Here is a 25,511-nt window from a genome sequence, read left to right on the forward strand (position 1 = left end):
ATGGAAACACAACACACCTCAATCTATGGGATATAGCAACAGCAGTTCTAAGAGGGAAGTTTATAGCAATAAACGCCTACATCAAAAAAAAAGAAAGATATCAAATAAACAACCTAACATTGTACCTCAAGGAACTAAAAAAAGAAAAAACAAGAACAAGCTAAATTTAAAATTAAGAATGAAGGGAATAATAAAGATCAGAGCAGAAATAAGTGAAATAGAGACTAAAAAATACAAAACATCAATGAAACAAAGAATTGTTTTTTAAAAAGATAAACTAAATTGACAAACCTTTAGCTAGACAAAGAAAAAAGAGATAAGACACAGATAAATAAAATCAGAGATTAAAAAGAAGCCATTACACCTGATACCACAGAAATACAGAGAATCATAAGAGACAATTATGTTGTGCACATGTACCCTAGAACTTAAAGTATAATTTAAAAATATATCTATATAAATAAATAAAATAAATAGAAAGAAATATAAAAAAGAAAAAAGAAAAAAAATCTAGAAGACATAGATATCTTCCTGGACACATATAACCTACCAAAATTGATAATAGAAAATATGAACAGATCAATAATGAGTAACAAGATTCAATCAGTAATAAAAATTTCCGATCACAGAAAAGCATGGGACCTGATGGCTTCATTGCTGAATTCTACTGAATATTTAAAGAATAATTAATACCAATTCTTTTGAAACTATTCCAAAAAACTGAAGAGGAGATAATTCATCTAAATTCATTCCATGAGACCAGCATTACCCTGATACAAAAACAAGACAAGGACACAACAAAGAAAGAAAACTACAGGCAAAAATCCTCAACAAAATACAAGCAAACCAAATTCAACAGCAAATTAAAAAGAGAGTTCACCATGATCAACTGGGAGAGGGAAGGATGATTCATCATATGCAAATCAATAAGCATCATACATCACATTAATAAAATCAATGACAAAACTGATGCAAAAAAAGCATTTGATAAAATTTAAAATTCCTTCAGGATAAAATCTCTCAACAAATTAGGTATAGAAGGAACATACCTTAACATGATAAAAGGCCAAATATGATAATTCCACGACTAACATCATACTGAACATGGAAAAGTTCAAAGCTTCTCCTCTAAGATCTGGAACAAGACAAGCATGCCCACTTTCAACACTTTCATCTACCCAGAGCAATTAGAAAGAAATAAAGAGTATCCAAATGGAAAAGGAGGAACTCAAACTGTCCCTGTTTTCATATAGCATAATTTTATATATAAAAAAATACCCTAAAGACTCTACCATAGAACTATTAGAACTAATAAACAAATTTAGTAAAGTTGCAGGATACAAAATCAACGTACAAAAATCAGTGGCACTTCTATGTGTCAATAACAAACTATCTGAAAAATAAACCAAAAAAGCAATCCCATTTACAACAGTTACAAGAAAAAAGATACTTAGGAATAAATTTAACCAAGAAGGTGAAAAATTTCTACAATGGAAATTATAAAATGTTGATGATGAAATTGAAGAGGACACAAGTAAATGGATAAAGATATCTTGAGTTCATTGATTAGAAGAATTAATATTAAAATGTCCATACTACTCCCAAAAGATCTACAGATTCAGTGAAAACCTTATCAAAATTCCAATGACAGTTTTTCAAAGAAATAGAAAAAAATCCGAAAGTCATATGAAACCAGAAAACATCTTGAATATCCAAAGCAATTTTGAGTAAAAAGAACAAAGCTGACGGCATCATACTAGCTGACTTCAAGATAAACTACAAAGCTATAGTAACCAAAACAGCATGGTACTGGCATTAAAATAGACACATAGACCGATGGAACAGAAGAGAGATCACAGAAGTAAATCCACACACTTAAAGCCAATTGATTTTCAACAAACATGCCATGAATACACATTGGGGAAAGAAGAGTCTCTTCAAAAAATGGTTCTGGGAAAACTGGATATCCACATGCAGAAGAATGAAAGTAGACCCTGTCTTTCATCATATACAAAAAATCAAATCAATATTGACTAGAAGCTTAAATCAACACAAACGATAAAATTAGTAGAATAAAACATAGGGAAATCCCTTCATGACATTGGCCTAGGCAAAGATTTTTTTGATAACAACTGAAAAGCACAGGCAACAAAAGCAAAAATTGATAAATGGGATTATATCAAACTAAAAACTTCTGCACAGCAAAGTCAACAATTAACAAAGTAAAGAGATGACATACAGAATGGGAGAAAATATTTGCAAAGCATACAAAAGAAACCCAAACAACTCAGCAAAAAAACAAATACAGTCATGTTCCACATAACATTTTGGTCAATGATAAATGGGATCTAAGTAAACTAAAGAGATTTGGCACAGCAAAAGTAACTATCAACAGGGTAAACAGACAACCTACAGAATGGGAGAAAATTTTTGCAAATTATGTATCTGACAAAGGTCTAATATCCAGCATCTATAAGGAACTTAAACAAATTTACAAGAAAACAACAAACAACCTCATTAAAAAGTGGGCAAAGGACATGGACAAACACTTCTCAAAATAAGATACATCCAGCCAATGATCACATGAAAAAAGTCTCAACATCACTGATCATTAAAGAAACGGAAATTAAAACCACAATGAGATACCATCTCAGAACAGTCAGAATAGCTATTATTAAAAAGTAAAAAAATAACAGATGCTGGTGAGGTTGTAGAGGAAAAGGAATGCTTTTACACTGTTGGTGGGAGTATAAATTATTTCAGCCATTGTGGAAGAAGGCGTGGCAATTTCTCAAAAACCTGAAAACAGAAATACCATTCAACCCAGCAATCCCATTACTCATTACTAGGTATATACCCAAAGTAATATAAATTATTCTCTTATAAAGACATGGCACACATATGTTCATTGCAGCACTATTCACAATAGCAAAGACATGGAATCAAGCTAAATGTTCATCAGTGATAGAATGGATAAAAAAAGTGGTACATATACACTATGGAATACTATGCAGCCATAAAAAAGAACAAGATCATGTCCTTTTCAGGGACATGGATGGAGCTAGGGGCAATTATCTCAGCAAACAAATGCAGGTACAGAAAACCAAATACAGCATGTCCTCAATTATAAGTGGGAACTAAATAATGAGAACACATGGACACACAGAGGGGAACAAAACACACTGGGGCCTGTTGAAGGGTGGAAGGTGGGAGGAGGGAGAGGATCAGGAAAAACAACTAATGGATATTAGGCCTAATAACTGGGTGATAAAATAATCTGTACAACAGACCCCCAGGACACAAGTTTACCTATGGAACAAACCTGCACTTGTACCCCTGAACTTAAAAGTTAAGAAAAATTTTGGTCAATGATAGCATATATAAAAGTGATTCAACAAGATCACAATATTGTATTTTTTGTGCCTTTTCTATGGTGAGACATGCTTAGATATGCAGATATTTACCATCATGTTACAATTGTCTACAGTTTTCAGTACAGTAACATACTATACAGGTTTCTAACCTAGGAGCAATAAGCTATACAATCTAGGTCTGTGTAAGTACATTCTGTGATGTTCACACAATAGCAACATTGCATTACAATGCATTTTTCAGAATATATTCCAATCCTTAAGTGATGCATGACTGTAACTGATTTTAAAATGAGCAAAAGACCTAAATAGACATTTCTGAAATGGCCAACAGGTATATGAAAATATGCTTAACATTACCAATCATCAGAAGGATACAAATAAAAGTCACAATGAGATATCACCTTGCCCCAATTAGAATGGGTATTCTCAAAATACCAAAAAATGGCAAATGCTGGTATAGATGTGGAGAAAAGAGAACTCTCATACACTTTTGGTGGTAAATTAGGACAGCTATTATGGAAAACAGTATGAAGTTTCCTCAAAAAATTAAAACTAGAACTATCATGTGATCCAGCAAGCTCACTACTGTGTGTATGTTCAAAGGAAATGAAATCAGTGTGTCAAAGAGATATCTGCACTCTCATGTTTATTGCAGCACTATTCACAATAACCAAGATATGGAATCAGCCTAAGTGTTCATCAAGAGATGAATAAAGAAAATGTCACAAATATACACAATAGAATGATATTTAGCCTTAAAAAAAGAAGGAAATCTTGTCATTTGGGGTAATATGGACTAATCTAGAAGACGTTATGTTAAGTGAAATAAGACACGAAGAGAAAAACAAATACTGTATGATCTTACTCATATGTGAAATCTAAAAAAGTTGATATCATAGAAGTAGAGTGTAGGGAAGTGGTGACCACAGGCAGAAGACTGTAGGGGTAACAGGAGGATGGGGAGAGATTAGTCAATGGGTACAAAGTTACAGTTAGATAGGAGAAAAAAGTTCTGTGTTCTGTTGTACAGTAGGGTGACTATAGTTAATGATATTGCATTGCATATTTCCAAATAGCTAGGATAGAGCGTATTCAATGTTCTCACAACAAAGAAATGATAAATGTATAAGGTAATTGATATGCTAAATACCCTGATTTGGTCATTACCCAAGTATACATGTACTGAAACTTCACCCTGTACCTGATAAATATGTACAATTATAATGTGCCAGTAAAAAACAAAACAAACATAACAGCCATATATGACAAACCCACAGCCAATATCATACTGAATGGGCAAAAGCTGGAAATATTCCCCTTGAAAACTGGCACAAGACAAGGATGCCCTCTCTCACCACTCTTATTCAACATAGTATTGGAAGTTCTAGGGCACTCAGGCGAGAGAAAGAAATAAAGAGTATTCAGATTCAAAGAGAAGAAGTCAAATTATCTTTGTTTGTAGATAACATGATCTTATATCTAGAAAACCCCATAGTTTCAACCCAAAAGCTTCTTAAGCTGATAAGCAACTTCAGCAAATTCTCAGGATATAAAATCAGTATTCAAAAATCACTAGCATTCCTGTACACAAACAACAGGCAAGCAGAGAGCCAAATCACGAATGAACTCCCATTCACAACTGCTACAAAAAGAATAAAATACCTAACAATACAGCTAACCAGGGAGGTGTAAAGTCTCTACAAGGAGAACTACAAACCACTGCTCAAAAAAATCATAGAGGACATAAACAAATGGAAAAACATTCCATGCTCATGGATAGAAAGAATTAATATTGTGAAAATGGTCATACTGCCCAAAGTAATTTATAGATTCAATGCTATTCCCATTAAACTACCATTGACATGCTACACAGAATTAGAAAAATCCATTTTAAAATTAATATGAAACCAAACAGAGCCCAAATAGCCAAGACAATCCTAAGCAAAAAGAACAAAGCTGGAGGCATCACACTACCTAACTTCAAACTACACTACAAGGCTACAGTAATGAAAACAGCATGGTACTGGGACAAGAACAGACACGTAGACCAATGGAACAGAAAAAGGAACTCGGAAATAAGTCCACACACTTACAACCATCTGATCTTCAACAAACTTGACAAAAACAAGCAATGGGGAAATGATTCCCTATTTAATAAATGATGCTGAGAGTCCTGGCTAGCCATATGCAGAAAATTGAAACTGGACCACTTCCTTACACAATATACAAAAATTAACTCGAGATGGATTAAAGACTTAAATGTAAAATCCAAAACTATAAAAATCCTAGGAGAAAATCTAGGCAATACCATTCAGGACATATGCACAGGCAAAGATTTCATGATAAAAACACCGAAAGCAATTACGACAAAAGCAAAAATTGACAAATGGGACCTAATTAAAGTAAAGAGCTTCTGCACAGGAAAAAAAACTATCATCAGAGTGAACAGACAACCAACAGAATGGGAGAAAAGTTTTGGAATCTATTCATCTGACAAAGGTCTAATATCCAGAATCTACAAGGAACTTAAATTTACAAAAAACAACCAACCTCATTAAAAAGTGGGCAAAGGACAGGAATGGACACTTCACTAAAGAAGACATACATGGGGCCAACAATCATACGAAAAAAAGGTCAACATAACTGATCATTAGAAAAATCCAAACCAAAACCACAACAAGGCTGAGCACAGTGGCTCACACCTGTAATCCCAACACTTTTGGAGGCCGAGGTGGGTGGATCACGAGGTCAGGAGATTGAGACCATCCTGGCTAACACGGTGAAACCCCTTCTCTACTAAAAATACAAAAAATTAGCCGGGCATGGTGGCATGTGCCTGCAGTCCCAGCTACTCGGGAGGCTGAGGCAGGAGAATTGCTTGAACCTGGGAGGCGGAGGTTGCAGTGAGCCGAGATTGCGCCACTGCACTCCAGCCTGGGCGACAGATCAAGACTCTGTCTCAAAAAAAAAAAAAAAAAACACAGTGAGATACCATCTTACACCAGTTCAGAATGGCTATTACTAAAAAGTCAAAAAACAACAGATGCTGGTGAGATTGCAGAGAAAAAAAGAATGCTATACACCGTTGGTGAGAGTATAAGTTAGTTCAACTATTGTGGAAGACAGTGTGGTGATTCCTCAAAGATGTAGAGGCAGAAACACTATTTGACCCAGCAATCCCATTACTTAGCATATACCCAAAGTAGTATAAATCATTCTATTATAAAGATATGCACACATATGTTCACTACAGCACTATTCACAATAGCAAAGACATGGAATCAACCTAAATGCCCATCAATGACAGACTGATTAAAGAAAATGTGGTACATATACACCATGGAATACTATGCAGCCATAAAAAGGAATGAGATCATGTCCTTTGCAGAGACATGGATGGAGTTGGAAGGTATTATCCTCATCAAACTGATGCAGGAACAGAAAACCAAATACCACCTGTTCTTACTTATAAGTGGGAGCTGAAAGATGAAAAAAGAGCTGGGCTTATGTCCATGTCTGGTTTTGGTAACAGAATAATGTTGGCCTTGCACAATGCATTAGGGATAATTGCCACCTCTTCAATTTTTAGAAACACTTTGGGAAGATTGGTATTAGTTCTTTATACATTTGGTAGAATTCCACAGTGAACTCATCTGATGCTGGGCTTTTCTTCAATGAAAGAATTATTATTTAAGTTCTGGGATACACGTGTAGAATGTGCAGGTTTGTTGCATAGGTAAATGGGTGCCACGGTGGTTTGCTGCACCTATCAACCTGTCAGCTAGGTATTAAGCCCAGCATCAATTAGCTATTCTTCCTCATGCTCTCCCTCCCATGGCCCCCAACAGGCCCCAGTGTACATCGTTCCCCCTCACGTGTCCATGTGTTCTCATCATTCAGCTCCCACTTGGTTTTTTTCATCATCACTGCTGTTTCAATGAAAACATAAATTCAAACCAATTTCACATTTACTGAATAATTATGGAAGCTAGAAACCCACAGGGTAATTACACAAATACAAAATACCTACCTAAATAATATCAGACATATACTGGGTATTTTGGTTACCTATAGCTACATAAGTATTTACTGTAAAATATAAAAGTTTAAACAGCTACCAATTTAACATTTCTAATGATAGTGTATATCAGGAATTGAGGTAAGAGATAGCTGAATCATTCTCATGGCATCATCAGAGTTTACTCACTGATATTCAGATGACAAATGGGCTTTTCTGGAGAGTCCAAGATGGCATTATTCACTTGTCTGCTGCCTTGATAAGGATGGCTGAATGCTAGACTCAGGTGGAACTTTGCTGCAAGGCTTCCTCTAATGTAACCTCAAAATTTCAGAACACACTTCTGCCACATTCTATAATCAAGCAAATGATCAAAGCCAGCCCAGATTCCCAAAGACGGAAATTGGTGGCCATGTTTTTGCTTCCATAGTCAGGGAGAAGGGCAGGAAATATGATCCAGAACAAAGAGAAAAATGAGTTAGTAGCAGCAAACCCAGAATAACAGAGATGATGGAATTAACAAGAAATGACATTAAAACATCTATTATAAGTCTTCTAAACAGACTCAAAGAAATAAAAGAATGCATAATCATAATGAGAAAAATGGAAGACATAAAGAAGACCTAAAAGGAACTTCTAAAGTTAAAAATATATAAAATGAAAATAACTGGATGAGATTAACATCATTGAATACTACAGAAGAGGAAAAAATTAGAACTTAAAAACAGCAATAGAAACTATCCAAAATTAAACCCAGAGAGGAAAAAAAATAAAAATAAATAAAAATAATTTGAGTGCATCAGTTACCCATATGATAATATCAAGTGATCTATCTTGTGATCTATCTTATACATAATTAGAGTTCCAGAAGGAAATGAGAGAGAAAAAAACATAAAGAAAAATTTTAATGCAACAATAATCATATATTTTCCAAATTTGATAAAAACTCTAACCCCATAAATCCAAGAACCTCTCAATTAACCTCAGGAAGAATAAATATAAAGAAAATGATACCAGGACATATATTCAAATTGCTGAAAATTAGTGACAAAGAGAGTATCTTAAAAGTAGCCAGATTAAAAAAATACACATTACCTACAAAGGAATGAAGGTTAAAAGAGAAACAGGCTTATTGTCAGAAACTTCACAGGCTGGAATACAACAGAATAACATCATTAAAGTATTGGAAAAAACCTGTCTACATAGAATGGTATATCCAGTAAAAGTATCTTCCCATATTAAAAGTAAAAATACTTTCTCAGATAAGCAAAAGTTGAGTGAAGTCATTTCCACCAGACCTGTACTAAAAACAAAACACATTAAAGGAAGTTCTTCAAGACAGAAAGAAAATAGAAATTTAGATCTACATAAATGAAGGAAAGAAACAGGCATGGTGGGTAGAAAATATGTGGTTTTAAATCAATGCATAATAATTGAAACACACATACTGAAAGGAAAATTAATGCAGGAGTGTTAACATCTGAAATGCAAATTAATGGGAAGAACTCGCTTTTTGACCATTTTTCAAATAAAATTATTTTTTTCCTCCTAAACAACAGCACAAACGACCGACACAAATACACACACATACATACACACACACATACACACACCTCCCCCAAAATGTTTGACTATGGTATTCCATATGTCTGAGTAGAATATATAGGTGATAAATATATACATACTATTTTTGAATGCCTAGCCCGCTGTTCTGACTGGGTTGAAAATGCCTTAAGACAATTAGGTCTTTTCTCCTTGAATAAAATTCACTGACAACACTTTGAAATTTTAATGATAGATGGTGGAATTTATGAAGTGCCAAAAGGCATGTGAGAACCAAGAAAAAGTTACCCTGTGCCAAAGCCCACATTGCCATTTGTAAGGACAGCTGCTTTCCAGAACACTGGACAGATGACACGTGTTTGTTCATTGGCTTTTTTTTTAGACAGTCTTGCTCTGTTGCCCAGGCTGGAGTGCAGTGGCACGATCTTGGCTCACTGCAAGCTCCACCATTCTCCTGCCTCAGCCTCCCGAGTAGCTGGGACTACAGGCACCCGCCACCACACCTGGTTAATTTTTTGTATTTTTAATAGAGACGGGGTTTCACCATGTTAGCCAGGATGGTCTCGATCTCCTGACCTCGTGATCCACCCGCCTCGGCCTCCCAAAGTGCTGGGATTACAGGCATGAGACACTGCGCCCGGCCTGTTCATTGGCTTTTATATAGAAGTATTAAATGAATGCCTGCTATGTTTATGACAACATTGTAGCTAAGATCCCATATATTATAATTCCTGACTTTCATTCAGGACTTTGCAAAAGATAGCTCACTTTTATATCTACCTTGCTTTCTCTTCATAACAATAAATAAGGAGGGTGGATATTTTTATCCCTTTTTCAGTTGAGGTTGAGAAAGCCCTGACTCTCAACTCATCACCCTACTTCCTTCACTGAAGCTGTAATATCCTTTAGACTCTGTCAGAAACAGAAGCCTTCAGGTTTCAGCTGAATTCAGTTTTTTCAAGGGGACTTCTCATATACAGCAGATCTTCCAATAAGGTCGTTTTGTTATAATGTTGATGAAAAAAAAACATTGATTCCTGGCCAGGATCACCGTCCATGGGAAGTTCACACATTCTTCCTATATCGAAATGTGCTTTCTTCTGTTATTATTAATATGGTTTCCTTCCACATCCCAAAGATGAGCATGCTAGGTTCGTTGGCCCGTCTAAATGGTCTCAATCTGATGAGTGCAGGGGTGTATGTGCGAGTGTGTCCTGTAATGGAATGATGTCAAAGGCTGGTTCCTACTTTGCTCCAAGCTGCCAGGATGGGCTCTGGCCACCAGTGACCCTGAGCTGGAATAAGCAGGTTGGAAAATAAATGACTGAATAAATACAAGTTATTATAAAATAAAAAATTTTTAAGTACATGATAATCATACAATAAACAATGCAGTATGAAAGCGCTTAGTGAGCTCACTATATTTGTTGTTTGTTTCTGAACTGTGTGATGGTAGGAGGTGCTTCTGACAATGTTCATTTTGCAAACATTTATTCTTTGACTGAATCTACCACCACTATGAGTGCCCTCACTCTCTGATTCACTGAAAATCGAGTAAATCATTATCTTGTTTTTATTTTTCTTTCTTAAATGTATATATAGTTTACATTTATTTCAATGTTTAATAGTATAAATGTTTTGGTCTTTATTTAGAAGTTTGGTGATGTTTTTGTGACCAGAAATATGCCACAGGAATTTAACTCTTGTTTATATCCATTATCCTATGATAAAATTGGTTTTGTTATACATCATTTTCTTAAAGTTGTAGTTTCCAGGAACCTAACCAGGACATTAAATGAGAATGTACTGTACTCACGTAGGTCTTGTATTATTTATTCATAGCATATAGTTATTAAAGTGAGATTTAAAAAAAAATGTTTGGCTCCCACATTGGTCTCAGCTTCAGGCAGGCAGAAGCTTTGACTCTTTACCATAGCAACCCCAGCACTCTGAATAATGCCTGGAGGATGGTAGGCACTCAATATATGCGGTCTACTAAATGTGTGTTGGTTCCTGAAATGCTTCTAGATCACAACTGCATGGCAAAGGAAGGAATCTGTCTATGGTTATGTAGTTTCAGAATACCATATCTATATGTACTTTATAATGAAAAGCTTGCAGGAAAATTGGCTATTATTACTTTATTAAATGAATTTGAGTCACTCATCCTTTCTTCTGATTATTCATCCATAAAATAACAATGTTTGAAAATCATATAGGTATTAAACAGTGCTCCTCAAAGTCCAAATGGTTCTGTGAGGGTTGAGGAAGAACAAAAAGATACATTTAAATTTTTTTCTTTTATTTACATGCCAAGTAAAAGCACTACACATATTAAATGTCAGTCCAAGGCTAGGTTTGGTTCTGTGTCCCTACCCAAATCTCATCTTGAATTGTAATCCCCACGTGTCAAGGGAGAGATCTGGTGTGAAGTGATTGGATCACGGGGACGGTTTCCCCCATGCTATTCTTAGGATAGTGAGTTCTCACAAGAGCTGGTGGTTTTTAAAGTATTTGGCAGTTCACCCTTTACTCTCTCTCTCCTGCCGCCATGAAGAAGGTGCTTGTTTGCCCTTCACCTTCCACTACCTTCTGCCATGATTGTGTTTCCTGAGGCTTCCCAAGCCATGCAGAACTGTGAGTCAATTACCCAGTCTCAGGTATTTATTTATAGCAGTACGAAAACAGACTAACACAGTTTATAATAAAATATTCCCAGTAATATTGAAGGAGCACTATAATGCTCCCTAAGAACTTAGAAACAAATGAAATCAAGTAAATTTTTAAAGTAACACACAATGGATCATAATAAAGACATACAAAATATCTTAAGGGAAACAGAATAACACCCTACAATATGAAGAAAACATCAATCAGGCAGGAGATTGATCAGCAATAAAGGCAAAGGAAAAGTGGAGTCAGAGATGAAAACTCTGGAAATTCCCAACCGGTCTATGTCCAGGAGAAAGGAAACTTAAATCAATGTTCAGACCTTGAGGCAAGGTCATTTTTTGTATGAAACAACAGTACTATGCTCTCTTAGCCTGAGAACATTTTTAAAAATGGATTCATCTCCTGTTTTGATTGATTTCATGATCTTCAGGCAAACTTCTGAATATTTCATGGTTCCCTAAAATAGTCTGCTGTGAAGAAAAATTCATCATACCATCACGAATATTCATACCAATGTGACAGTTGTATTTCTCATCATCAATAAATTGGCAAACTGATTTATATGTTTTTGTTTAAAACACCTAGTTAGTGTTCGTTGTGTTCCTAACATTGTTATAAGCGCTTCTAATAATAACTTATTACATCTTCATAGCAACTCCATGTGGTAGGTACAATCCTATAAAGATAATAATAGTAAAGTAATGCACTTTTTCTGTTAAAAATTATTTTTAATTAACAAATAATTATATCTATTTATGGGGTACAGTATGATATTTTGATACATGCATACATTGTGGGATGATCAAATCAGGCTAATTAACATGTACACCACCTTACGTATTTCTTTGTGATGAGAACACTTAAAATCCACCTTTTTTCAATTTTGAAAGATTTGGGAGGTATTATGGGTTCCTTTCCAAGCCATCACAATAAAGTAAGTTGCACAATTTTATTTTGTTTTCCAGTGCATATAAAATTATGTTTACACTACACGGTGTAGTCTACCAGTGCTAAGATTTCTCTATAGCATGCAATGCTGTTTGATAGCATTTTACATGCAGTGGAACTTCTTTCAAAATTGGAGTCAATCTTCTCATACCCTGCTTCTGCTTTATCAACTAAGTTTATGTAATATTCTAAATTTCTTTGTTGTCATTTAAACAATGTTCACAGCATCTTCACCTGGACTAGATTCCATTTCAAGAAACCACTTTCTTTGCTCATTCATAAGAAGCAACTCCTTATCGAATAAAGTTTCATGATGAGATTGCAGCAATTCAGTCACATTTCAGGCTCTACTTCTAATTCTAGTTCTCTTGCTATTTTCACCACATCCATAGTTACTTCCTCCACTGAAGTTTTTAACCCCTCAAAATTATCCATGGAAGTTGGAATTAACTTCCTCCAAACTCCTGTTAATGTTGAAATTTTGACCTTCTCCCATGGATTACAAATGTTCTTAATGGTATCTAGAATGATGACTCTTTTCCAGAAAGCTTTAAATTTACCTTGTCTTGGTGACTGTGAATACTGCTGCAGTGAATGTAGAGTGCAGACATTTCTTCAGCTTACTGATTTTTATTCCTTTGGGTGGCATAGCTGGATCATATGGTATTTCTACTTTTAGTTTTTTAAATAACCTTCATACATTTTTCCAAAATAGTTGTACTAACTCACATTTCCACAACACAGGGTGTGAAGGTTCCCTTTTATCTGCATCCTTGCCAACACTAGCTATCATTCACCTTTTTGATGATAGCCATTCTTACAGGTGCAGGGTGATGTCTCATTGTGGTTTAATTTGCATTTCCCTGTTGAGTAGTGATGTTGAGCATTTTTAAATATATCTGTTGGCCATTTATATGTCTTCTTCTGAGAAGTGTCTATCCATGTCATTTGCCCATTTTTAATAGGAGTATATGTTTTATTGAGTCGTTTGAGTTCCTTATATATTTTTGATATGACTCCCTTATCAAAATGAGGCCCTTTGACAATATATTTGCAAATATTTTCTCCCAATCTGCAGGTTGTCTTTTCACTCTGTTGATGGCTTCCTTTGCCATGCAAAAGATTTTTTAGTTTGATGCAATCCCAATTGTCTAATTTTGCTTTTGTTGCCTGTGCTCTGGGGGACATACCCATGAAATAATTGCCCAGACCAATGTCAAGGAGCTTTTCTCCTATTCTTCTCCTATGAGTTTTACAGTTTCCGATCTTACATTTAAGAGTCTCACCCATCTTGAGTTGATTCTACTATCAAGGGAGAGATAAAGTCCCAATTTTATTTTTCTGCATGTGGATAGCCACTTTTTCTAACACCATTTATTGAAGAGACTGTTCTTTCCTCATTGTGTGTTCTTGGCACCTTTGTTGAAAATCAGTTGACCATAGATATGTGCGTTTATCTGGGGACTCTCTACCCTATTCGATTTGTTGATGTGTCTGTTTTTATGGCAGTACCCTGCAGTTTTGGTTACTATAACTTTGTGATGTATTTTGCAATCAGGTAGTTTAACGCCTTAACCTTTGTTATTTTTGCTCGAGATTGCTTTGGTTATTCAGGGTCTATTGTGGCTCCATACAAAATTTAAGGTTGTTCTATTTCTGTGAAAAATGACATTGGAATTTTGATACGATTGCACTGAATCTGGAGATCACTTTGGGTAGTATAGACATTTTAACAATATTAATTCTTCCAATTCATCAACACAGAATATCTTTCCATTTCTTTGTGTCTTCAATTTCTTTTATCAATGTTTTATAGTTTGCAGTGTATAGGTTCTTCACCTCCTTGGTTAAATTTACTCCAGAGTATCTTATTTTTTATAGCTATTGCAAATGGAATTGTTTTCTTAATTTTTTTCAGATAGTTCATTGTTACCATATAGAAACACTACTAAATCCTGTATGTTGATTTTGTAACCTACTTTACTGAATTTTATTCATTAGTTCTAACAAATTTAGGGGGCTGAGGGAGGGGAGAAGGAGAGGGAGAGAGATTTGTACTGTAAAGAATTGGTTCATATGATTATGGAGGCTAAGAGGCTCAAGATAAGCAGTTGGAAAACTGAAGACCCAGAAGAGCCAAAGGTATAGTATCAGTCAAAGTTGAGAGTCCTGAGAACCAAGAGAGCTGATGGTATAAATTCTGGTTTGAATCCAATGGCCTGAGAACCAGGAGAGCCTGTGGTGTAGAATTTAGTCCAAGTCTGAAAGCAAAGAAAATTGATGTCCCAGCTTAAAGACAAGCAGAGATAAATAATTGTTCTTACTGAGCCTTCAATTGATTGGATGAGGCCCATTCACATTGGGAAGGGCAAGCTGCTTTATTGAGTTTACCAATTCAAATGGCAATCTCATCCAGAAACACCCTCACAGACACAACACGAAATAATGTTTAAGCAAATATCTTCATATCCCATGACCCAATCAAGCTAACACATAAAATTAAGCATTATACTTGTGTACACATATAGACATTTTTAACTTAGCTGTGCATTTCTCCAAATCCTTTAGCAAATTACAAATACCAATCAAGAATGCTGATGGAAACATACCTACTTGTGTGACTATAAGTTAAAACACTGATAACACCAGGTGTTGGTGAGGATGTAGAGTTGACTGGAACTCCTATACATCACTGGTATGAGTGAACATGTTACAATCACTTTGGAAACTGGAAGTTTTTGTGATAGTTAAGTATACACTTACCTATGATCCATAAATCATATTCCTAGACATTTACCCAAGAGCGATGAGTATGTGTGTCCATAAAATGATTTGTACATGGATGTTCTTCATAGCAGCTTTTTTCATAATAGCCCCAAACGAGAAACAACCATCAACTGGAGAATGAAAAAAAAAATGCATATTCATAATTAGCAATAAAAATCACTACTGATACATGTAATAACATAGATTTGTCTCAGAAACATTATGTTGAACAAAAGAAGCAAGGCAGAAAAGTGGCTAATTTATGATTATTTATGTGAAGTTAATAAACAAGCAATCTGTGATGATAGAAGTCAGAATAGTAGTTATCCTATAGAAGAGCAGGATTACTGATATAGTTTGACTGATACAGTATATAGTTTGATATACTGTGTCCCCACTCAGATCTCATCTTGAATTCCCACATGTTGTGGGAGGGACCTGGTGGGAAATAATTGAGTCATGAGAGTAGGTCTTTCCTGTGCTGTCTTCATGACAGTGAATAAGTCTCACAAGATCTGATGGTTTTAGAAACAGGAGTTTCCCTTCACAAGCTGTCTCTCTTTGCCTGCTGCCATCCATGTAAGATGTGACTTGCTCCTCCTTGCCTTCCGCCATGATTGTGAGGCCTCTTCAGCCATGTGAACTGCAAGTCCATTAAACCTCTTTTTCTTCCCAGTCTTGGGTATGTCTTTATTAGCAGCATGAAAATGGATTAATACAGTAAATTGGTACTGGGAATGGGGTGCTGCTGAAAAGATACCTGAAATGTGGAAGCGACTTTGGAACTGGGTAACAGGCAGAGGCTGGAGCAGTTTCAAGGGCTCAGAAGAAAACAGGAAAATGTGGGAAAGTTTGGAACTTCCTAGAGACCTGTTGAATGCTTTGACCAAAATGCTGATAATGATACGGACAATGAAATCTAGGCTGAGCTGGTCTCGGATGGAGACGAGGAACTTGTTGGGAACTGGAGCAAAGGTGACTCTTGTTATGTTTTAGCAAAGAGACTGGCAGCATTTTGCCCTTGCCCTAGAGATTTGTGGAACTTTGAACTTGAGAGAGATGATTAGGGTATATATATATCTATATATCTGGTGGAAGAAATTTCTAAGCATCAAAGCATTCAAGATGTGACTTGGGTGATGTTAAAGGCATTCAGTTTTGAAAAGGAAACCGAGCATAAAAGTTCAAAAAATTCGCAGCCCGACAATGCGACAGAAAATAAAATCCCATTTTCTGAGGAGATATTCAAGCCAGCTGCAGAAAATTGCATAAGTAATGAGGAGCTGAATGTTAATCCCCAAGACAATGGGAAAAATGTCTCCAGGGCATGTCAGAGAACTTTGTGGCAGCCCCTTCCATCACAGATATAGAGGCCTAGGAGGAAAAAATGGTGTCGTGGGCTGGGCCTAGTTTCCCTCTGCTGCGTGCACTCTAGGGACTTAGTACCCTGCATCCCAGCTGCTCCAGCTGTGACTAAAAGGGGCCAAGATATAGCTCAGACCATGGCTTCAGAGGATGCAAGCCCCAAGCCTTGGCAGCTTCCACATGGTATAGAGCCTGTGGGTGCATAGAAGTCAAGAATTGAGGTTTGGGAACCTCCTCTTAGATTTCAAAGGATATATGGAAATGCCTGGATGTCCAGGCAGAAGTTTGCTGCAGGGGTGAGGCACTCATGAAGAATCTCTGCTAAGGCAGTGCAGAAGGAAATTTGGGGTGGGCACCCCCACACAGAGTCCTCACTGAGGTACTGCCTAGTGGAACTGTGAGAAGAGGGCCACCATCCTCCAGATCCTGGAATGGTAGATCCACAGGCAGCTTGCACCATGCGCCTGGAAAATCTACAGACACTCAACACTAGCCCATGAAAGCAGCTGAGAGGGAGGCTGTACCCTGTAAAGCCACAGGGGCAGAGCTGTCCAACACCATGGGAACCCAACCCTTGCATCAGTGTGACCTGAATGTGAGACATGGAGTCAAAGGAGATCGTTTTGGAGCTTTAAGATTTGACTGTCCTGCTGTATTTCAGACTTGCTGACTTTTTGGACTTGTAGCCCCTTTGTTTTGGCCAATTTCTCCCATTTGGAATGGGAGATACAAGTATTTACCCAATACTTGTATCTGCATTGTATCTAGGAAGTAACTAGCTTGCTTTTGATTTTACAGGCTCATAGGTTGAAGGGACTTGCCTTGTCTCAGATGAGACTTTGGACTGTGGACTTTTGAGTTAATGCTGAAATGAGTTAAGACTTTGGGAGACTGTTGGGGAGGCATGATTGGTTTTGAAACAAAAGGACATGAAATTTGGGAGGGGCTGGGGTGGAATGATATGGTTTGGATGTGTCCCCACCCAAATCTCGAGTTCCCACATGTTGTGGGAGGGACTCAGTGGGAGGGAATTGAATCATGGGAGCAGGTCTTTCCTGTGCTGTTCTCATGATAGTGAATAAGCCTCATGAAATCTGATGATTTTAAAGATTGGAGTTTCCCTGCACAAGCTCTCTCTCATTACCTGCTGCCATCCATGTAAGACATGACTTGCTCCTCCTTGACTTCTGCCATGATTATGAGGCTTCCTTAGCCACATGGTACTGTAAGTCCATTAAACCTCTTTTTCTTCGCAGTCTCGGGTATGTCTTTATCAGTAGTGTGAAAATGAACTAATACAATTACTGATTGGAAAACTACACAGGAAACTTTCGGGGTGATGGAGATATTTTATATTTTGATCCAGGCACTGGTCTCATGGGTTTATGTGTACATATATGCATACATATATGTGAAGTATAAGTATACTTATATACACCGAAGTATATAAATATGCATTGTAGACTTGTGCATCTCACTGGGTATAAAGTATGCCTTAATAAAGAACTGTGAAAAAATAGTTTCAATACAAAAAATTATGCCAAATAATGAAATGAAACCAAATTTAATATTTTCAACAATTTGGAGACCTAAACCAATACTCGTGAATAGACAACTCTCTCCCAGATGGCCTAAGCTGAGCAATTTCCATACGTCAAACTTATCAAGTTATTTCTTGAGTTTCTGGGGTTCAGATCACACACAAAAAAGCCCAAATCGAAACTCTGTTTGACCCTACATAATAACTCACAAATCCACTTGGATTCTGGGCAGTATGCCATTCTATTTCAGCTGCAGTGTCACATCTTGCATTGTAGACATCATATCACCTGATATTTTTGTATCATTTGTAAATAATTTAGCAGCAACACTGATTAAAATTCACTATATCACCCAAAATAGAAAACACAACAGAATGACAAGTTAAAATTATTTTATTTTAAAAAATAGTCTATATGCAAATAGTCCCAAGTGTTTAACTGCATGATCCTTGTGGGTCTACACCCCTGATTTTAAATCCTATGCTTGCTGTATTCTTTCACAGTTTGCCACAGAGTATTTTCTTAATGCACAACAGTAAAACAAATTCACCAATGAAAATTTATTATTGGCTGGGTGGAGTGGCTCACACCTGTAATCCCAGCACTTTGGGAGGCCAAGGCGGGTGGATTACTTGAGGTCAGGAGTTTGAGACCAGCCTGGTCAACATGGTGAAACCCTGTCTCTACTGAAAAAACAAAAATTAGCTGGGTGTGGTGGTAGGTGCCTGTAATACCAGCTACTCAGGAGGCTGAGGCAGGAGAATCGCTTGAACCCCAGAGGCAGAGGCTGCAGTGAGCCAAGATTGCATCACTGCGCTCCAGCCTGGGTGACAAGAGTGAAACTCCATCTCAAAAAGAAAAAAGAAAAGAAAAAAAGATTTATTCTCACCAAAATAAGAACACAAGGCAAGTGATAAATGTCACATTAAATTGTATTAATATTGCCTAATTTGTAATCCACAACTTCACAATATAAAAAATCTGGATTATTTTTACCAATTCCCTCTTTTTCTACTATGAATATTTTCTATACTCACATAGAATAGTTCAGTGAAATATATTTGGTACACCTCAGTGAAATACTAGCTGATTGACTGACACAGGTGGTTAATACAACAAGAGGCCCTTAAGATGAAGATGACATTGATATTAAACAAACACGCAGAATCACAAAATACTCTCAGCCTGTTTGCCAGGAGGCAAATAGGACACACAAGTGGGAAGTTTGGTGTTTCTGGACCACACAGTCTCTGCCATGGCAAAGAAGATCAGCCAGCCTCCTCAACTCAGTACAATTCAGACATGGTCATGAGGTAGGGGCTATAGTGAGAAATGTGTTAGAACCCACACCTACATATGCACATATGCAACACAAGCTATGTGTTTAAGATTCCAGAAACTGTATAAGAAACAAGATGTTGGAATGTTGATTGGATTTATATGTTGATGAGATTTCAGTGAACTAAGCCTAGTATCATGCAAGATTACTGTGAAAAGTTTAATCGCACCAACTGCTCTTGTTTGGAACAAAGAACTATCAGCTCTCTTTACATTAACCATATTTCTCTCCTCCATTGCTACTGCAAGAACCGAAAAGAAAGTACTTAAAACTGAGTTCTACCTGCAAAATCTGCAAGTCAATCAGTGACGGTTCACATGCATGTCAATTTCTACATTATATTTTCCTAAGGCAGACATTTGATAGATATAAATCTTGGTTCAGCAAGGCCCAAAGGAAACATTTGTCATATCTCCAATGGTCGTTCTTGATTAAAGAAATCACAGAAAAACAAATTGAAATTGCAAACTCAGCTTATATCTTTTCTCTCACATAATTTCTATATCTTGAAGCCAACTTCTTTAACCATAAAATGTGCATTCTCCACATAGGATACAAGACTATAGCTGTGAACTATTTTCCCAATGAGTTACATATGATGCCTTAATCATTAATAGTAAATAGATATATTATTTGTCTGAGGTGAGGTTTTTTGTCGTATTTTAGAAAGAATCATTGTCTTCTTATTGTGAATTATCAAAGGCAAATAAAAAACAGCCTCTTCAGTACCTAGCATATTTTCATTAGAAACAAATACTATTGTGATGCAAATTCTTTGGACAAAAGTGAAGCACTTTGAAGATTTTCTAATAGTTTTGTCAAAAGAATATACACGTAGATGTGTACTTTGCCTTTTCTATAAATATTCAAAATGTATTCTGAAATTAAAATAAAATATTTCTATAAAATAAACACATTCACTTGGTGTTTTTTCTTTCATTTGCATTTAAAGCAGTAATTACAATATCACAAGATTCTTTGAATAAAAGGCCTTCTCTTGAAAAGGTAGACAATAGAAAGAACATCCAGCCCCTTGCCCCTAGATGGAGGGATAAAAACAGATAGATGACAAACATTCTATAAATTAACTCTAGCTACAAAACTACTGCAAATCAAAACAACCACAAAACCTCCACAAAGATTATGTGCGTGCCGGAGCACATGTGTCTGGGGGTCATGAGGCATCCACATATTACAATAAATTTTCCCCACAACCGTTATTGTAAGGTTGAACTATTAGGGAAAAATGGAGCAGATGCTCTCTAAATAAATATGATGTCTTTATTTAATTTCCTAGATGCCATGCCCTCACTGATTGTTTTTGTTCTTTATTTGAAGGGAAATAGATACCTTAGAAGAAAACTCCTTTTAAATGTTTTCATAAGTTCAATCAGACTAATCACATGTTAAAATCTAGGAAAGAAATTAAAGGAGAGCTTAAGCTAATATGATGAATTTTAGAGAGGCAACCAAGACAATTTATACCACAAGTCAACAAAATTTACACAAACTCAATTATGTCTTTTTTTAGATTATGTGCACATTACTATGAAAATATCCAGGCAAAATGTATGAACTGTTAAATTGCAATTGAATTTGGCAATCTCTACAACTAGTTGTCATTCTAATAATTCATTTAACATTATTGAAATCAGTATTTTGTTCCAGTGTGTGTTATAATCATGATATTAACTGAATTTATTCAACAAAGAGACATTATTTTTATCTCAGGCTGATTACTAGCACCCTCAACTTCAATTTTGTTTGGTTTACTGTGCATATTGTATTATTACTAAGACAGATGCTCTGAGACACATAATCCTTATTGGTCTACATATATTGGTGAGCTTTCTTTGGTAAAAAAAAAAAAAAAAAAAAAATCTGGCTGGGAAAAATATCTTGTTTGTGGAATTAAGCAAAACATTAGCATTTCAAATATGGTTGTCTTTTGAAACACCTTGTGCCACAACTAACCCAATAGTGGGAAAAAGATCTTTGTTCGGAACTGTATGTGTGTAAAAGAGAGAGAGAATTCAAGAAACAGGTATTATATATTTCAGAAACTCATACTTTGGGGAAGAATAGAAACATTATTTGAACCTTTAGCCCAAAGGCTATTAAATTGCACTTAGATGCTATTTCTGTTCCAAGTCAATTTCTTAGAAACCATTGTAATCTTATTCTGGTTTCCTATTTAATTTTATATACTTTGTTTACTTTTGAACACAGGCTAAACTCAAAAAATTTTAGTCAGTGAAAGTTACAGTTTAGACCCATATTACCTACAATCTTACCATAAGTATGCCCACAAAATGTTTGCCTTACGACAGCTCTATGAGTAAGACCATCTTTGAGCTTAAACTCAATCGCCTTGGGTGATACTCAACAGGTGTGTATCTTTTGTTTTCCTTTGACATGGCCCAATTTTACACAGAGATTTTGGTAGAATGACTTGTTCTTCTCATATCTGTTTAGCTTCAGAATCCGGATAACTCAATTAAGGAAATATAAGTGGGAGACCTTCAAAGAAGACCAAGTAATTTATGGGACCTGAATTTCTGAAATAATATTAAGGCAACATTGGGCTTCATGGCAAAACACCAGAGGTTGGGAAGAGCTGAAGATTTACTCTTTTGTCATTCACATCACCTCCCTCCCTCCATTTTAATAGATGCTTTTACCAACTAATTTGGTCTTTCTGATGCTTTGATTAGGCAAGTTACAGATATATTTTAATCGTTGCAAAAATGAATACTTCAAAGAAAGCACAGACCAAGGAAATATATTGTTGAGAAGTAACCCCTCAGCTTAGAGAAGAAAAAATACACAATGTTATTCTACTATCTATAAATGAGGTACCAACTGGATGATGTGTGACTACCAGTGTGATTAAATGGCAAAAACAGACATATGGAGAAGCTGAGTAGTATGCTGAGGCATTGTCTTTTTGCCAAGTTAATACACTATGCACACTGTTTTCCATACGAGATTCTCAAGTAGTAACTATAGTAAAGAGCATAACTCAAAAATGGAGTGCCTAGGTGGAGAGGTATACTGGAATGCATGAAGGTGTTTCATTATGTATAATGATAACAGTCTCCACCTTCTGAAGAGTCTCCAAAGAAGCAAACTGGAGAAAAAGTCACACCTTTAAGGTGCAAATCCAGCAAAGATGTCTTAAGATTCTGAAGAAGAATTTGCTCCTTGCCAGTCAGTTATTTCCAGACTGCAGCACGTAGATGATAAGATCAAGATATGATTGAAGAGACTTTTACTTGTGCAAGAAGGTAGTAACCACGCTACTATTTTTAATCCTTAAGATTTAAAACATGCATTTAATTCTTTTAAATATGTACTTAATGTATATTCTGATAGCATTCCAAGACATTTCCATTGACAAGTACATGCTATAAATTCAGTAGTCTTAACATACTGATGAATATATTATGTTGTTCGCACAAATGTACATTGTAGCACTTTTCACAATAGCAAAAACATGGAATCAACCTAAATGTCCATCAGTGATAGATTGGATAAAGAAAATGTGGTACATATATACCATGGAATATTATGCAGTCATAAAAAACAACAAGATTATGTCCTTTTCAGGGACTTGGATGGAGCTGGAGGCCATTATCCTCAGCAAACTAACAGAGGAACAGAAAACCAAATACCACATGTTCTCACTTATAAGTGAGAGCTAAATGATGAGAACTCATGGACACAAAGAGAACAAACAGACACTGGGGCCTACTTGAAGGCAGAGGGTGGGAGGAGGGAAAGGAGCAGAAAAAAATAACTATTGGGTACTAGGCTTAGTACCTGGGTGATGAAATAATCAGTACAAAAAAAACCCTGACACCAGTTTACCTATATAACAAATCTGCACATGTACCCCCAAACCTAAAGTAAAAGGTAAAATAATCATGTTTTTTCAATTTAATAAAAAGACCCCGCAAAAAATGTTGCCCTTCGGTTAACAAATAAAGTGTGATGTGAGGCAAGACATATTAGTTTACTGCTAATTCATAGATGAAGTTTGATGATTTATCTTCTGCATCTGAATCTCACAATTCTTATTGGGAGAAAAAAATGTGTACATATGGTTCTTTGGTATGTTTGTTGAGTATTATTTTTGTTGATTATGTGTAAGGAAATATATTGTGAAAACTGTCATGCTTTTTAATAATGTGTTTTTATAATTAAGGTGAATTATTAGAAAAGCCCAATGATTAAAACTCTAATTATGTAACTGTTATTTTCACAGGAAGCTTATTGAGACTCACCTGAGAACTATTCCAAGTCATGCATTTTCTAATCTGCCCAATATTTCCAGAATGTAAGTTTTTTTTTTAATATAAAGAGAAGTTTGCATTTGTGATATGTTATTCTCTAAACGTGTTCTATCAAGAAAAATACTTGGTATTATACTTGCATAAATCAATGGCAGTTACATTTTCAATGTATATGACAATTTTATGTACATGATTTTTATTTCATTTTGTTATATCTCCACTCCCTAATTCCTACATGATTTTTTAAAACCTAAATCAAATTTAAATTCATTTGATTTTGAGCAGTTCATAATTCTCGATGTATTTTAATATATCTTGGAATATGGCAAAACCTTAGCTGTAAATCTCTCCTATAAACATCCCATAGTTTATAAGATAAACATATATACAGATAGACAAACATCCATCTGTCCTAGTCACCAAGTCTTGAATCACCTTTCACTACTAATACAAATATTTACATTTTGTTATAAACGTAGCCAGCGGTTTCATATCTCTCTCACGTTAAAAGAGAATTAAAAATAATTCTAAACCTTAAAAATTGAATTGCTATCCACTTAGAGTAAGGAGAAAAAGGATTTTCCATATTGGGTTGACAAAGAGTGAATGAAATGAAGCAGGTCTTTATTTCATTTAATTGATTTTGACAGGCAATCCAGATAGTTCAGGCATGCGAAATAATATAACCAGGAGCAACCTGTACAGTTTTTGGCCAAATGTACTCACTCTGTGGCCATTTTGTTAGTGTTTCTGTCATTTCAGTAGTTCTCAACCACAGTCGACTCTACCCCTAGAAGCATTTAGCATTTTTGGTTGCTAAATGCCCCCTAGAGAGGGGGCTGCTACTGTCACCTAGTGGGTAAAAGTGAAGGTTGCTGCCGAACATTCTACAGTTCATAGGACAGTTCCCACCACAGAATTATCTAGTCCAAAATGTCAGCAGTGCTGAGGCTGAGAGACTATCCTACTGAACATCTCTGCAGTTTTTTATGTTGCTAACAAGTCCTTCCTCTTTCAAATCCTTGCCTCTTTGTTTTCCTTGATATTCCTCTCTCATTTCTCTTCTTGTCTCACCTGGCTACTCTTCCTCAGTCTCCTTTTCTGACTTCCTATTTTATTTTTGCCAGCTACTGAATTACCAGTTCTTTCTTTGTATATTTTGTTCTAATTCCTCTATACCCCACTTTCCTTGAGTAAACACTCCCATTCCTTTGGCTGCACTATTTCCTAACACAGCTAATTTCCAAATATTACCACTTGGATGTCCCACAGGCTCTTCAAAACCAGCATATCCAAAATAAACACTTCATCTTCCTCCCAAGCTGTTCCTTCTCTTTTAACAGCACCACTGTAGCATCCTATAAGCTAAAAACCTTGAATTCTCCTTCAGCTCTTCCTTTTCCCTCATCTACCTTATACAACTGCCTATTTGGTGTCTCTGTTTGCATGTCCCAACAGCTTGGCCATTACTTCATTCATTTAACAGAAAGTTATTGAGCCCTACTTTGTGCCTGGCACTTTGCTATGTGTTCCGTACACAACAGTAGACAAAACTCACAGCAGTTCAGTTTTATTCCTAAGAGAGTGATGAGTGTCATGATGGGGTCAGTTATTGGGTGATAGGGAATC

At 36.0% G+C, this 25,511-nt stretch overlaps 1 protein-coding gene across 2 annotated transcripts in view; it reads left to right on the top strand.

Annotated features, from left to right (window-relative positions):
* The window catches only part of TSHR (thyroid stimulating hormone receptor), a 183,059-nt gene that overhangs the window by 81,212 nt on the left and 76,336 nt on the right, over positions 1-25,511 (top strand). For both annotated transcript variants that reach the window (XM_054449612.2, XM_054449613.2), the window contains one exon: positions 23,855-23,926. In XM_054449612.2, the coding sequence (XP_054305587.1) occupies positions 23,855-23,926 (72 nt within the window). The remainder of the gene's footprint in view (positions 1-23,854; positions 23,927-25,511) is intronic.

Source organism: Pongo pygmaeus, chromosome 15 (assembly GCF_028885625.2).
Source record: "Pongo pygmaeus isolate AG05252 chromosome 15, NHGRI_mPonPyg2-v2.0_pri, whole genome shotgun sequence".
Taxonomy (NCBI): Eukaryota; Metazoa; Chordata; class Mammalia; order Primates; family Hominidae; genus Pongo; species Pongo pygmaeus.